At 34.3% G+C, this 14,504-nt stretch overlaps 1 protein-coding gene across 1 annotated transcript in view; it reads left to right on the top strand.

The window, feature by feature from the left end:
- Positions 1-9,438, top strand: part of LOC131040526 (protein trichome birefringence-like 12) — a 35,512-nt gene extending 26,074 nt beyond the window's left edge. The window contains exons 3-4 of the mRNA XM_057973473.1: positions 8,051-8,300; positions 8,613-9,438. Coding sequence (XP_057829456.1) covers positions 8,051-8,300; positions 8,613-8,915 — 553 coding nt within the window. The 3' untranslated portion in view covers positions 8,916-9,438. The remainder of the gene's footprint in view (positions 1-8,050; positions 8,301-8,612) is intronic.
- Positions 9,439-14,504: the final 5,066 nt, after the last annotated feature.

Below are 14,504 nucleotides of genomic sequence, written 5' to 3'. Positions count from 1 at the left end.
AAGACAAAGTGGACAAATACTAGGCCGTACCATGCCATATTTCTTCAATCTTTCTCCTGTCAGCACTCTTTTATGTAGAACCATCCATAGGAAAGCCCCAGCTCGAGGGGCAACACTTTTAGGCCAACATAACTGCAAAGGCCATTCAGCCCCCTCCATGTGCCTTCTTTGGATTTCATACCCAAGTTTAACTCTATAGTCTCCTGATTTAGCAGCACACCATACAATCAAATCTTCCTCCTGAGACAGTGTTGTACTCCTATTTTTAGTATATCCCTAAGAATCTCCCTATTCAAAGAAGCAGGCATACAATCCTCAATTGATTTCCATCCATAGGACATCTTGCCTTCATCTTTCTACCTAACATAGTCCGCCACATAGATTTCGATTCTATTCTCTGTCTCTGTGATCCAATCTTTATTGCTAAAATGATCAGCCAATACGGACTCTCCGTTCCAGGAATCTCTCCAGAACTTTGCTTTTTTCCCATCCCCTATCTTCCAAGAAAGATGATTTGTAATGATGGTTCTACTTTCCCAAATAAAATTCCAAATGGCTGATCCTCCCCCTAAATTAGCCATGGTAAGAATCCTAGCATTATCATCAGAGTCCACATATTTTTTTATCATAATTCTACACCGAGGCTTATTGGGATATCTATACATCTTCCAAGTAAGTTTGGCACCCATTGAAATGTTCTGCAAATCCATACTCCTAAGTCCTGCTCCTCCTTCTGATTTTAGAAGACAAGCTGTATCTCAATTGATTAAAGGTATTTTCTTCACTTCTTTGGTGCCAGCCCATAAGAACTTTTTTAAATAACCTTCAAGGGTCGCAATGATCTTATGGGTGAGCCTGAAACATGACATCACATATATCGGTACTACAGATAATACACTTTTAATCATGATGATTCTGCCCACCTGCAACAACCATTTATTTTTCCATGCTGTTGCTTTGGAATGACATCTATTGGTAATGTCTTCCCATAGGCTAGATCTGTTAGGCCCCACCAGCAAAGGAGCCCCTAAATATTTGGAAGGGAGCGAGGAAATCTGAAACCTGAGCACTTTTGAAATTCTTCTTCGAGAAACTTTATTAATATTGAAAAAGAATATTTCAGACTTGTTCTTGTTCATGTTCTGACCTGAAGCAATAGAGTACTCCTCTAGTGTGTCCCTGATAACCTCTGCTTCTCTGATTGATGCTTCTCCAAACAAAGTAGTGTCATCAGTGAACTTAGTGGGAAATTGGACTCAAATCGTCATGAAATTTAATACCTTTCCATATACCCAACTCCCTCCTAAATCTGATCCGCCTGCTTAAGACTTATGCCAAAATTACAAACAAGAATGGAGATATTGGATCTCCCTGCCTCGAATTATTAGAAACTTCAAAAAAACCATACATTGATCCGTTCACCATGATGGAGAATCTTGGAGATGATATACAGTTGCTAATAATATTATTCCAATTCTTGCTAAAACCAAATTTACTCGTAACTTCCAGTAAAAAGGCCCAACAGACTTTATCATATGTTTTACTAACATCCAGTTTTATAACCATATCTCTCAAATGTTCCGCTTTAATAGAATGTATCGTCTCTGAAGCCAATATGATACTATCGGCGATATCCCTTCCAGGAGTAAACCCGTTCTGCTCTTCACATATTAACTTGCCCAGCGATCTTTTAAGTCTATTCGCCAATGCTTTAGATATAATCTTATATATTGAGTTACATAGTGAAATGGGCCTATAATCGCTCATGGTTTCACAGACATCTTTCTTTGGAATCAATATCACCACTGTGTTATTCAAGTCCTTTACAAATCTATGTCCTTTCCTGATGTCTTCAGCCAACTGGAGAACATCTTCTCCCATGAAATGCCAACACCGATGGTAAAAGCTTGCAGGTAGGCCATTAGGCCCTGGTGCTTTGTCAGCATGCAATTGAAAGGCAACGACTTTGTTTTCCTCTAATTTGAATGATTCTTCCAACATAGCATTGTGCTCTGCCATTAGCACCTGTGGGATAGAGTTAAGGACTTCACCCCAAATTGTGCAATCTGTTTGAGCGCTGTCCAGAATAGTTTAAAAATATCTTTCTGCTTCTTTACCAATTCCTTCTCCATTTGTGCACCATGAACTGTTTTCCAATTTGATTCTCTCAATGCAGTTTACTGATCTTCTTTCTGCAACAGAGGCATGAAATTGTTTTGAATTTGCATCACCATCTCTAATCCATAACTCCCTTGCTTTGTCTTTACAATAAAGTTCCTCCCTTGCCAATAGCTCCGCTAGGTTCTCTTTTAGAGTTTTTTCTTTCAAAAAGTTTTCCAATTTCATACCATTTTTAATTACTTTCATTGAGGGCATTTAATTCTGTCTCCACCACCAATTTTTCTGAGAAAATATTTTTAAAAGTTACCCTGTTCCAGTCCTTTAATTTATTTTTGATAAAGATCAATCTGTGTAAAACAGAAACTAACAGTGCCTTTAAAGGTATTACTCTTTCTCCACCAAGATTCCAACTTGTCATCCACCACATAGATTGAAATATAAAGTACCCTTTATTTGGTTTATTAGTCATTACTATCTCTAAAATAACTGGAAAATGATCAGAGATTGAAATAGGTAGAATGGAAGAACTAATAGAAAAGTTGTTTACCATCCAGAACTGGCTTAGGAGGAATCAATCCAGTCTTTTAGCAATATTGGTGAATTCCACTCATCTATTAGTCCAAGTGAACAATCCATTTTTGGGCACTATATCAACCAGTTTCGAGGAATCTACAAATTCTCCAAAGTCTGTCATGATCTTATTCCATTTTCAAAATGCCTCTGCTCTTCTCCTTTGGGTTCAGTATGGCATTGAAATCCCTTCCTAGGATAGTTTTATTACAAACCATTTTTTCCTTGAGAATATTCCATAATGCAAGCTTGTCTCTGTACGAGTGGGCTCATAAATGTTGAAAATGTGAAAATCCAAATTGGAGGATCTGCAAATAACTTGGCATAACATCCAATTACTGCTAGTTTCTACCTCAACAATTTTGACTATGTTTGGATTCCAGAGAATACCCAGACCTCCCAATTGCCCACATGCATCCTGAAACCAACCTTCCCATCTCCTACAATACTTCAGAAAAATCTTGCCTGATTCTGAGTTGAATTTTATCTTTTGTAAGCGCTTGACCAAGTGCCTTTTGTTAGGAGCCGAAAGGCCCTTGACATTCCATGAGAGGATCTTCATTGATTCCCAAGGGAGGATTTGGCTCCGTTGGTCATTTTAAGAAATTCAGTAACACTTAAAAGTCCTTTTTCTACTGCTTCATCTTCTCTCTTCTGCCGGTTAGACTTTCTTCCCCTATTCTTCTTTCCTTCCCCCAATACCTTTGATGCAGATTGACTAGTGCATCTTGTATCTACAATGTCAAGTTCATCCTCACCTGAAACTTCTCCCTCCGATAACCAACATTCGTCTTGTACATTCGTTCTTACTGTCTTCCTTCGTAAACGCTTGGCCATCCATAATATTTTTAGGCGATGCTATTTTGACAGAGACACCTACAACACTTCTTCCTGAAGTGTTTGTATTCCCTCCTGATCCTTCTTCGAACTTGATTCCCCATTTGGTACAGGGATGTTATCCTTCTCTGACTTATCTCTGTTCTGATTTATAGAAAGGTTCAAACAGTTATTCTCTTGACTCTCCCCTTTGCCATTAACCGAATCCTTAACTGTTTTTACTTTGTCCTGAACTACAACATTCTTCTTGGGCACCCATTTTTGGACCTTCCTAAACAATCGATTACAATTGTCTTCGGAATGATCTCTTTGGTGGCATAGCAAGCACAATCGTTTGTTCTCTTCAAATTCAATTTCTTGTTTCCAATGCACTTTGCCAGTGCAGATCCTAATCTCTTTGGGAATCCTTCTAACCGCAGCAATCCTAAGTCTGGCATAAATATAAGAATCTGCATCTACTAGATCAGTGTCAACTTCAAAATCAATGTTCCCAGTGACCTTCCTATCTTCTTCAATCCTTCCTCAGACCAACATTCAATGGGCAGGTTATAGAGTCTGACCCACACAGCCGATTCATATGGGGACAATTCTACAGGATTAAAATTGGGACACTATTTTTGTATATACAGAGGATCATTCTCATACATCTGTAGCCCCCCTTGTAAAACCTTATTCTTCTTTTCTATTGCTGCAAAAATAACAATGAAAAAGTTCTTTGGCATAAATTTGATTATGCATTCTGTCCTCCAAACATCCTTGATCCAATTTCTAATTACCTCCCTTTTCTTTCTGGAGCCAATAAACTGACAATTAACTGCCAGATTATTCATAAGTTCATAATCTACTTCCAATTCCTCAGAGAGATCGATCGTTTGTATGCCATCATGTTTGTATCTGTACCTAATGCTGTCCTCAATCAGATTGTCTCCATTCTTGTCTGTTTTCTTCCTCCCTCCCTCATTGCTCTGCAACTCCCCTTCCATCGCTCCCTTTTTTGTGTGGAAGTTGTGCCATTACTAAGTTTTTCAAAAAGTGGTTTTGATTTTTTTTTTCATATATCCATTGTGGCTCATTTTTACCTAGAGACAAAAATACAGCGCTAAGGCAAATTTAACATTTTTGGCATAGGGTTGGTATTTATCAATCAAGTTAACTTTGAACAGATTTGATTTAGGAGTTAAATTTGTAAACCATAACAAGTGTTTTCCCTTTAATTTACATCTTAATGTAGGTTTAGGTAAAAACACAGGGGTATGCCTTGAATAGTAGGTCATGCTTCATAACAGAGTGACCAACTGTTTTAGGGCTAATTGTATGTATTTTTATAAATCCTCTCAGGTAAAAACGAAAATAGATTTTTTAAAAGTCCCAGCAATTTTCTCAATGTATGATGTTTGTTTTTATCCACATGCACCATATTCGACATGAAATGACATTTTTTTTCTCTATATTTTTACGATCAGTACATGATTGTTTAATTCCCAGTTTTTGCCAAGTCTTTCCTGCTTTAAGCCTTGGTAATTGAATATAATTTATACATTTATGATGAAGTGGAATGCCGAGTAAATGAAATGCTACAATGCTAGGGTCTCTGTGTCAATTTTGGAAACAATACTGGTATTAGCAATTATGCTGCATTTAACAAGTGTTTTGCAAATAACACTTCAAATTGCCGTTTTGCTTGGCTTCCTCCAACTAGCTCCATCAAAGTTAATTTTTTATGTCGTTATAAATCAAGTTACATAATTTAAGAGGATCTAAAAATAGGGCAGGCTTTTAGCTACAAAGGACTGTTACTGTAAATTCATAAAAAGATGTCTGATCTGAAATAAATACTCTGCAAGTTTGTCCAAGCCAGATAGCCAACTAATAAAGACATTTGATGACTACGGCTGAATTTGATCTGTTAATTAAGAATAATATCTTCTGTCAAAGATATTGAGGGAAGAGAAGCATATGTAACAGATTAATGTATACCGATTGAAGACCTTTCTGAATATGTTTTATATGAAAGTTCCTCCCAAAGGAAGATTTGAGAATATATTTATGGGCACAGTATTTGGAATTTTTTCAAGGAATAAGAATGCTACAGGGTGGATAAGAAAAAGGGAAGATGCATCACACTAGACACATAGTCAAAGCTTGATTAAATAGTGTAAACATTATGCTATCTTTAGATAAAGGCTTAACCACCCAGGCCATAATAAAGGTGGAAACTTGAGATGGGAGTAAAGACCACAGCAAAGGAATATTTTTTGCCGAGGAACAAACTTCAAATGAATTTAGGTTTTTAATTGTTATGAGGAAAGATATTAAACTGGCACTGCCAGAATCACCAGTTTATTTCTTCATGCCATTGTTAGCCATCTAGCATTCTAGCTGACAAAACTAGCCTAAACCATATCCTTTAATGCAACTCTGCAGATGAAAGAATGAAATTTACATATCCACAGAAATCAAGATACCAACTGAAACCAATGCATTTCATCAAAAAGTCACTTCTGGAAAGCCATGCTTCTAATTAGTCGCCTTTCTTGCTTGGAGGCATATTTGGACGAGCATATAAGTTTTGTCAGAATTTGCCTGTTAGTATAGGATCTTCTTAATATAATTCCAGAATTTGTTTAAGCTGCCTTAGTTCATAAGGCATAGTAGTTGAAGTTAGTAATAAACAAAGTGTCAGAAAATCCTAGATGAGTATACATTTAATGCCTCTTCAAGTGCAAGTAGCTTATGAATGCACTATTCTGCCTCTACATGATATGTGATTCTGCTTGGTCCTTGAGTCATAAATGTAAACAAATATGAAGAAAAATATTGCCCTGTAATATGCCAACATTTTCTGACCACATCACAATGCAAATTTCTTTACCTGAAACAGACATTCCAGAATTGGCTCTTTAATACATTGACTCATCAAGTTACTTGGCTATTTTAGTTATTCCTTGTTGCACTGTGGGGATTTTTCTTCATGAAAAAATCATTGGATTCACTACTTTGAATGTTTTCAAATGGCACTAACTGCTGAAGTTTTTTATTTTCTGAATTCTTGATCACAGCAATTGGCATCACCCATGATTGGGATATCCCATGTTGATTTTACACAAAAATATATGATTTGGAAATGCATTTAGAGGGTCAGGAGAAGAGAAAAGAAATTAACAATAACATGATTCCTGCTAATGCAATAATATGATAATAGTAATTAGCCTAATTCAACTATTGTTGCCCTCATATGGAACTGACCCTTACTCCTCAGTTGAGCTACTTACAATGGGAAATATTATATGTACGAGTGTCAAAATGCAAAGCTATTTCTTGTAATTTTTAATTCTTGGAGGAATGAAGGTCACAAATCCTTTAATGGAAAATGGGTCTTGACTCTTGACTAGTGGATAATGATGATGTTCATGTTCTTGAATGTTATGATAATTTATTTTAGGTTGGATTTTAGAAATCAATATAATATTCTAAACTTTAATCTTTAGGAGTTATATTTCATATCATCTAATTAGTTGAGATGCATTCTCAACAATTATTGCACTGCCAATGTCTGAAGTGTAAAAAAATACGAGTCATCTTGAGATGCTGGGTGGTAAATATTATCATGAACAAATTGAAATTAAACATTGGATCTCAACTAGTAGAGAAGTTTCTAAGACCATGAATGGCTCCTTGTTTGGGGCATCTATATATAAATGTAATATTCTAAAAGATGGAACATATTTGAATGTTTTTGCCCTTTCCTCTCTTGTTCAAACTCTTCACTGTTAAACAGGTTGCCCTCATTCGTCAGTTCAAGTGTTTCTTGGAAAGAGAAACTATATGCTAATTGAAGGTTGCAGATGATTCTGATAGATTTCCTGTGTCGATACTTCAAATTTTAGAGATCACTAAGGTCTAGTACCTGCTGTATGGCCTATTTAAATTTTCACTTTGATGGTAAAACAAAAGCCAAACTTACTGACTGATCTGGAGCTTTTTTTTATTCCATGCTTTTCCTGCTCATGTATTAGTTGTCATCTTGTCAAGCAAGATGTAGCCGGAAACCTTTGAGGATTCTTCACATCTCACGTGCTATACTTGTTTCTAGTGGTAAGAGACTTTGGATTATTACTTCATAAACTACTGCAGAGCTGTTATAGCATCAGCCATGCTTAATTATATCAGTACTGTTTTGTAGGCCCCTTTACTAGCTTGTTTCCCAGTTTATTGCAATAATCGAAATGATTTGTGATAGTATCTGCTCTTAATTTTATATATGAATGATTGGTCCGTGGCTTTATAGTTGTAGGATTTATCTATCTGCAATTGAATTATATATGCAGTAGTTAAAGCTGTGTGATCTGAAATTTCAACTAAATCTTAATGCAGTTAGCCTTCCTATTTCTTTAAACCGTGGAAGATATGATTCTGTTGAATTTTAAGTTCTTAACTGGTTTTTAATGTGAGATTTGAAAAAATTCCACGGAACTGGTAGGATACTTGACAGTTATCCTTCTACCTTGATATATGTTTGCAGGTGGGGTTCAGATAAATTTCCTAAAGAGAAACCTCTTGTATTTTATAGAGAAGGAAATCTTATTTCTCCCTCATTGAGTATAAGAGATGGACTTAATATAGTTCTACAAAGCATGGGATCATATATTGAAAGGACAGTTCCAAAGGACAGATTAAAGATCTGGAGGACACAGTCTCCAAGGCACTTCGATGGTGGTGAGTGGAATCAAAATGGAAGTTGCACATTTGACTCACTTCTCGAAGAAAATAAGGTATGGCCAGTAGTAAGTACAAAGTGTTTTCTTAATAAAATCTTGGAAGTTGACATTTCCTCTTCTTGTCATGTATTATGTCATGGTCTGTCTTTCAGAATCTACTGAAAAATGAATCCATGAAACTTAATTCTTTACTAAATCTCCACCTTCGAACACTGGAACTAAGTTAATTTCCTTTAACATTTTATAGACTATTGTTTTTGCCGTAAGTATTTGTGAACAGAAGTGATTTGGATGTGTGGATTCCCTGTTGGATATCAAGCATTCACTAATGCAAGCATTGATTATTTGCACTTCTTTGTTTGACAGTTAGAATATTGGTTTGAACCAAAAAATGGTGGAATAAACCGAGAAGCTAGGGAAGTGAATGCTATCATAAAACATGCATTGCAAGGAACAAGTATCAATTTGTTGGATTTAACCCATTTGAGTGAGTTTCGTGCTGATGCTCATCCTGCTATATGGCTCGGAAAAAAGGATGCAGTCGCAATATGGGGCCAAGATTGCATGCATTGGTGCCTTCCTGGTCTACCTGACACTTGGGTTGATGTCCTCTCAGCAGTAATTTTAGAGCATTTAAGTGCTAGATCTCATTCTCTTGGGTGTAGATAAGTGAAGCTACATGGCATCCACTCAAAAGTTTACCCCACATTCTCATTTAGAACCACAGATGTCTACTGTACCTGCAGAATGGATCCCATTTTTGTATGAGCTATGTAGATTTTAAACAAATGTTTTCATCTGGGTTTTATGCTATTTCTGTCTGTTCATGTTCGAATTGGTAGTTCCTGCCACTTAGAGTATTCGTGCACCACTTAACTAGGGCTAACTATTTGGCATCTAATAATGGTTATAGCTGATGGAAAGTCCTCTATCATTACCTGTCGACCTTTGAGGGGAAGAACAAATGATAACTTTTCATGAATTTTACTTCGTTGAAATACTTGATAAACATTGAGTAGTTTCTTTTGCCTTTGAGAAGGGAAATGTAATTTGGGCAGTCGTCTGTTTTGTCTTAGTTGAATAGATCATTTTTGGCCACAAAATGGGAGAGATCCCATATGCTTCATACATCATCTTACTCAATGATACATAGAAAGTACTCGTCAAATCCTATCAACTATTTCTGATACAATGTACTGCTTTAATTGATTCTTTAAGGAAGGAGCAACAAGTTTGCTTCTCATACAATGGGTTCCTCATGAAAACACATAAACTAAATGAGCAAATTAAATCTAATTGTCTGCAATTTTCAGAGAATCATATCATTTGGTTGCTTCACATGCATATCCTAATTTGTATTGGGGTTATGAAGTATCCAACATATAGCACACATGCTGTATTTTATATTTTTAAGGAGGAGCTTATGGAAAAATCTGTGATTTTGGCTTGCACCAATGTTTCGGATCGCACTTCATGATCATCAGTGATAATTGTGGGTTTAATCATTTCAAGTCAAACTGGTGACTGGCTGGTTGAGGGTGTATCCTACCCTAATGTAACAGATTAGAGACTGTATATAAAGAAAGAACTTGTATTAATTTATTTGATATCATTTAAGTTATTTACATATTGCTCTCATAATAAGATTCTAGAGTGCTCTATAATGTATTGTTCTATGATATAACCTTACCTAAGGCTATATTTTCGAATATTGTGGAATTTTTTTGTGTACGACAGCAATTATGTGTCTTGTGGTGATTCAGTTATAATGGGCATGATAACAAATTATATTGTGTATCTGCTTGTGCGAATACTTGTCTTCCATGGCCCATGATTAAAAAAGAATCAAATCTCATATAGTGAGGAGTTGGTGGCACGGTCGAACGCATAAATGTTGTATAAAAGATAGGAGGTAAAGGTTTTTTTTTTCTTTTTATGCAAAACACCAATTTGGTGTGTTATATCTCCTTGAGTAGGTTCTACAAGGGAATTTTTTTCAATTCGTTTCATATATTGTTCAACAAGTTGCATGTTCCTATTAGTTTTAAACATGTGGCATCCTCTATAAAGTACACACTTCACCACCAGGTTCACTCTGGTAACAGTACGGTTTCCTAGAATTGGGTCTCTTCTAATATGCATATTATGGGATTTGATAGTTTATGATTTCTCCAGATTGTTATTCTAGGCAACCATGCATACATAAAATATTTGGATTCAATGTAGTAATGATACTATAGAATGACATATATTTTGGGTTGGCCCTTAAAGGACTGAATCGACCTGCTCAAGTCGTCTTCAAGCTTTACACAATTTCCATATTATGTGGATGTTTTCCCCAACGGGTTACAATTTTTCTAATGACACCATACAAAATAAAGATGCCCTTCGACTAATGACAACTAAAACTCATTCGAGAGTTACATAGGTATTTTTAATGCATGAAGGGTACGGCAAATGGATGAAAAGATATGTTTTAAAATATATCATCACCATTAGAATTCTCGTTCGATAATGGTCTTGCTGATCAAATTTAGATCTTAAAAATGTTTAATATATAGGCACATTAAAGATTGAAAAAGATGTGTTAGAAAAAGGGAATACGACGCACTCGTCAAAATTAAGAACAAATTGTGGCCTTTTAGGATGTGAATGATCATTTATTTTCCGGTATAATTCTATGGATATTAGGAAAAGGTCAACCATGTTTAAATAGAGACATGCAATGATGTGAAATAATTTTTTAGTAGAATATTATTAGTATTTGTCGTCACTACTGTTGGATTTATTTTACACCAATCAAAAGTGATTATTGTTTTTCTTTTTAAAATAAACTTGATTTATTTAAAGTTGAGGTTTATATTTATAAATTAGAAATTATTTATCTAAAATTGGATGGAAAAATTTGGTGTTATAGGAGAAAATTTATAGGTTTTTAAATTTTTTTTTTATGTTTTAAAAAATAATTTTCTATTTTAAATATTTTTTTTTATTTTTTTATTGATAATCTTGTAAATATGTATATTTTATGATTATAATTTTTAATGCATAAAGGGTACGACAAATGGATTAAATTATTATGTGGATGTTTTCCCCAATGGGTTACAATTTTTCTAATGACACCATACAAAATAAAGATGCCAAAGTATAAATAAATAAATTATTTCATTACAAGCATTACATAACAAATATTTTTATAAAAAAGAATAGACCAAAGTATGTATATTTTATGATTATAATTTTGTATCATTTTTTAAAAATCATTCTATTCTTTATTAATATTTTTTGAAAACCATTTCCTTTTTAATCATTTTAATATATACAATATGATTTTATAACATTGAATCACAAATATAAATGTTTTTTTATTTAATCATTAAAAAATAAGTATACTTGTAGTCACACAAATCTGTCTGGTTTAATTAAATAAATATTCGCTATTTATTTGATTAAAAATCCACTAGCCATCAGTTAATTAAATTAATATTTAATTAATGTATTCTCCAAACATTCTCCTATTAATTAAATAAATTATTCAATTTATTTTAATTAATTCATTAAACCGAATTTCAATCAATTAAATAAATAAAATCTATTTATTTAATTAAAATCTTTTTTTTCTCTTTTAAATAAATTAAATAAAAACATTTATTTAAATCATTATCCCCCCCCACTTGCATTTTCCTACAAATGCAACTTGCACACATTTATTGAAATAAATGAATTTTTATTTTTAATAAAATTCTATTTTCCCTCACCCACCAAATCCATTTGCAAAATCTAATCCCCTTTTAGATTCTTCTAACCCCTTCCTAATTAGCCTAATCCACCCCCTAATTATTGTCACATTCCTAAGCAAAATGGAGTCACTTCTCAAAGACTTCAAAAATATTTGAAAATCATTTAATGCTTTGTGTGTTCAACAAATTAACCCCCAAAGTCTTCCAAGACTACTAATGGCTCTTACATGACCATTTATGGCTCTTACATGTGGTTATTTCAAACTTGTCTCCCCAAACATTTATTGTTTTGACCATATTCATCGTTTTCACATTTGCACAAGAGTTTATCCATTGGATAAAAACTTTATTCTTTGAATAAAAAGTTTATTCATTCAACTAACCTTGACTGTAACTCCCAAGGTCATATCAAGCATTTAATGTTTATTCCATCTCCTCTCAACCTATCTCACATTGACACTTGTCATCCTGGGATTGGGTTGAAAGCCCTCACATGGATTTGAAATCATTCAATCCTGACCCTTGTTGAGATTACTCAATCTCAACCATCCATTGCTTTATTTTCTCTATAAATAGAGCTTATTTTTTCATAATCCAGATCCTGAAAACTTGTATGCATTTAACCTATAAGCATTTTAGAGAACATTTAGCATAGCAAACTAATATATTTGTTATTTTAGTTAAAATCAATCATTTTAATAGCATCTAGTATTTTATTTTTTCATTTCCCATTTGAAGCAAAATACTCAAATCTCAATCCTCCATAAGCATCCATAGTGCAAAAAGTTGTTGAGAGCTACACTATTTTGGAACTTGGAGAGGAGAGGAACAAAGGAGAAGAAGCTAAGAGCATGTTAGGAGGTATTTGGAGATGCCTCATCATATTTGCTTCTTTAGTTAAATATGCTTTCATGTTTTTAGTATCTCTTTTGATATGCTTGTTTAGATTAGTTTTTGATTGAGTAACACTAACGATTTTCTTGTGTCTTGTGTTGTTTATCTCAGACTAACCTTGTCCATTTCGCAGGGCATCATTTGGTGAACCCGACGTGAATCCAAACACCAAAAAGATCAATTTTTTTTAACCAATAGCATGTTTGAATGTTGAAAATGTCACACAAGTCGCGCTTTAGTGCTATTAAACTCGTTCTAGTGCTATCGATACTTGTTCTAGCGCTATTGTTAGTACAATAGCGCTATTGTATCAATAGCGTTATTGTATCAATAGCGCTATTGTATCAATTTCAACGCTTTTGAAACTGTTTTGGCGCTTTTGACATTGTTTTGGCGCTATTAACCATGTTTCAGCGCTTTTGCCTCTCTGTCTTTCCCTTTCTTTTAGTGTGTTTGTGTTAAATAGCGCCTCTGTTCAAACGCAGACTAGCGCTATTGTAACAAAACGTTGTACAAATCACCTTGTAACCAAAAAGCCAAAAAAAATTAGGCTTGTAGAAGCCCACCAAATAAGCGGATTTTACTAACTATTTTTCTCTTTTGTGCAGAATTAAATTAGATTAAAAGGTAGATTTATTTTTTTACTAACTTGTTTTCAAAGTTGGTTTTAAAAATGAATTCACTTTTTATTTTGGTTTAAAATTAACTTCACATTTCAAATTTGGGCTTAAAAAAAAAAAAAAGAATCACACATTTGTTTGGGCTCTTAAAAAGAATTTCATTGGTCCAAGGTAAAAAGAACCACAAACTTATACAAAACAATTTTATTTCTTGCAAGTTAGGAAACAAACTTCGTTTTGGTGCTTAAAATCAACAAAACAAAATTTATTTTCTTGCATCAACTTAAAGAAATTTACAATCAACACTTTGTTTTGGGCAAATCTAAAAAGAACAAGCCATTTTTTCTTCAAGCTCAAAAACAATTTTACTTCAAGCAAGACGTGCTTTTTATTAAGTTGACTAGGATTTCATTTTCCTAGTTTACAAAATATTTTGCTTTTGAAGTTAAAAAGAACATCATGATTGTTGGAGCAACATCTCCAAATAATTAGATCACATTGCGATGATGGGTTAAAAAGAACAAGTGTTTTTTTGTGTTTGGCACACTTGTGCAAAAAGTCAATCGAGTGGTCCTACCTCTAACACACACTATCCTCTCCCTTGGCTTTCGTGGTCCTAGGTGCAAGAGAAAAGTGTTAGTAACACTCAAAATTTTATCTTTTTAAGAGAGGTCTGCCAAGAGACACATCACTCTTGGGAATGACCTCGCGCGGTAAATCCTTCGAGCCACTATAGAAATCAGGTGAGAGTGAAAGCTGTAGCCTTGGGTATAGCTGTTCCTACAGTGTAACTGGCCGAAAGGACAAATGGGCCCCACCACCAGTTACAAGGCTCTTAAGTGAGTCACTGCAGAATGAACTTATGTCCAAAAACATCGAATATGACTAAACACCTTTAAGTAGTAGCCAACCCGTTCTATTGATTGAAGATATTTGCGATATAATTTAGTGCAAGAGCATAGATGGTTTTGCTCCCAAAGATACTCACCATACATATTTCCTTG

Source organism: Cryptomeria japonica, chromosome 6 (assembly GCF_030272615.1).
Source record: "Cryptomeria japonica chromosome 6, Sugi_1.0, whole genome shotgun sequence".
Classification (NCBI taxonomy): domain Eukaryota; kingdom Viridiplantae; phylum Streptophyta; class Pinopsida; order Cupressales; family Cupressaceae; genus Cryptomeria; species Cryptomeria japonica.
This window is presented reverse-complemented; position numbering and strand designations above follow the sequence as displayed.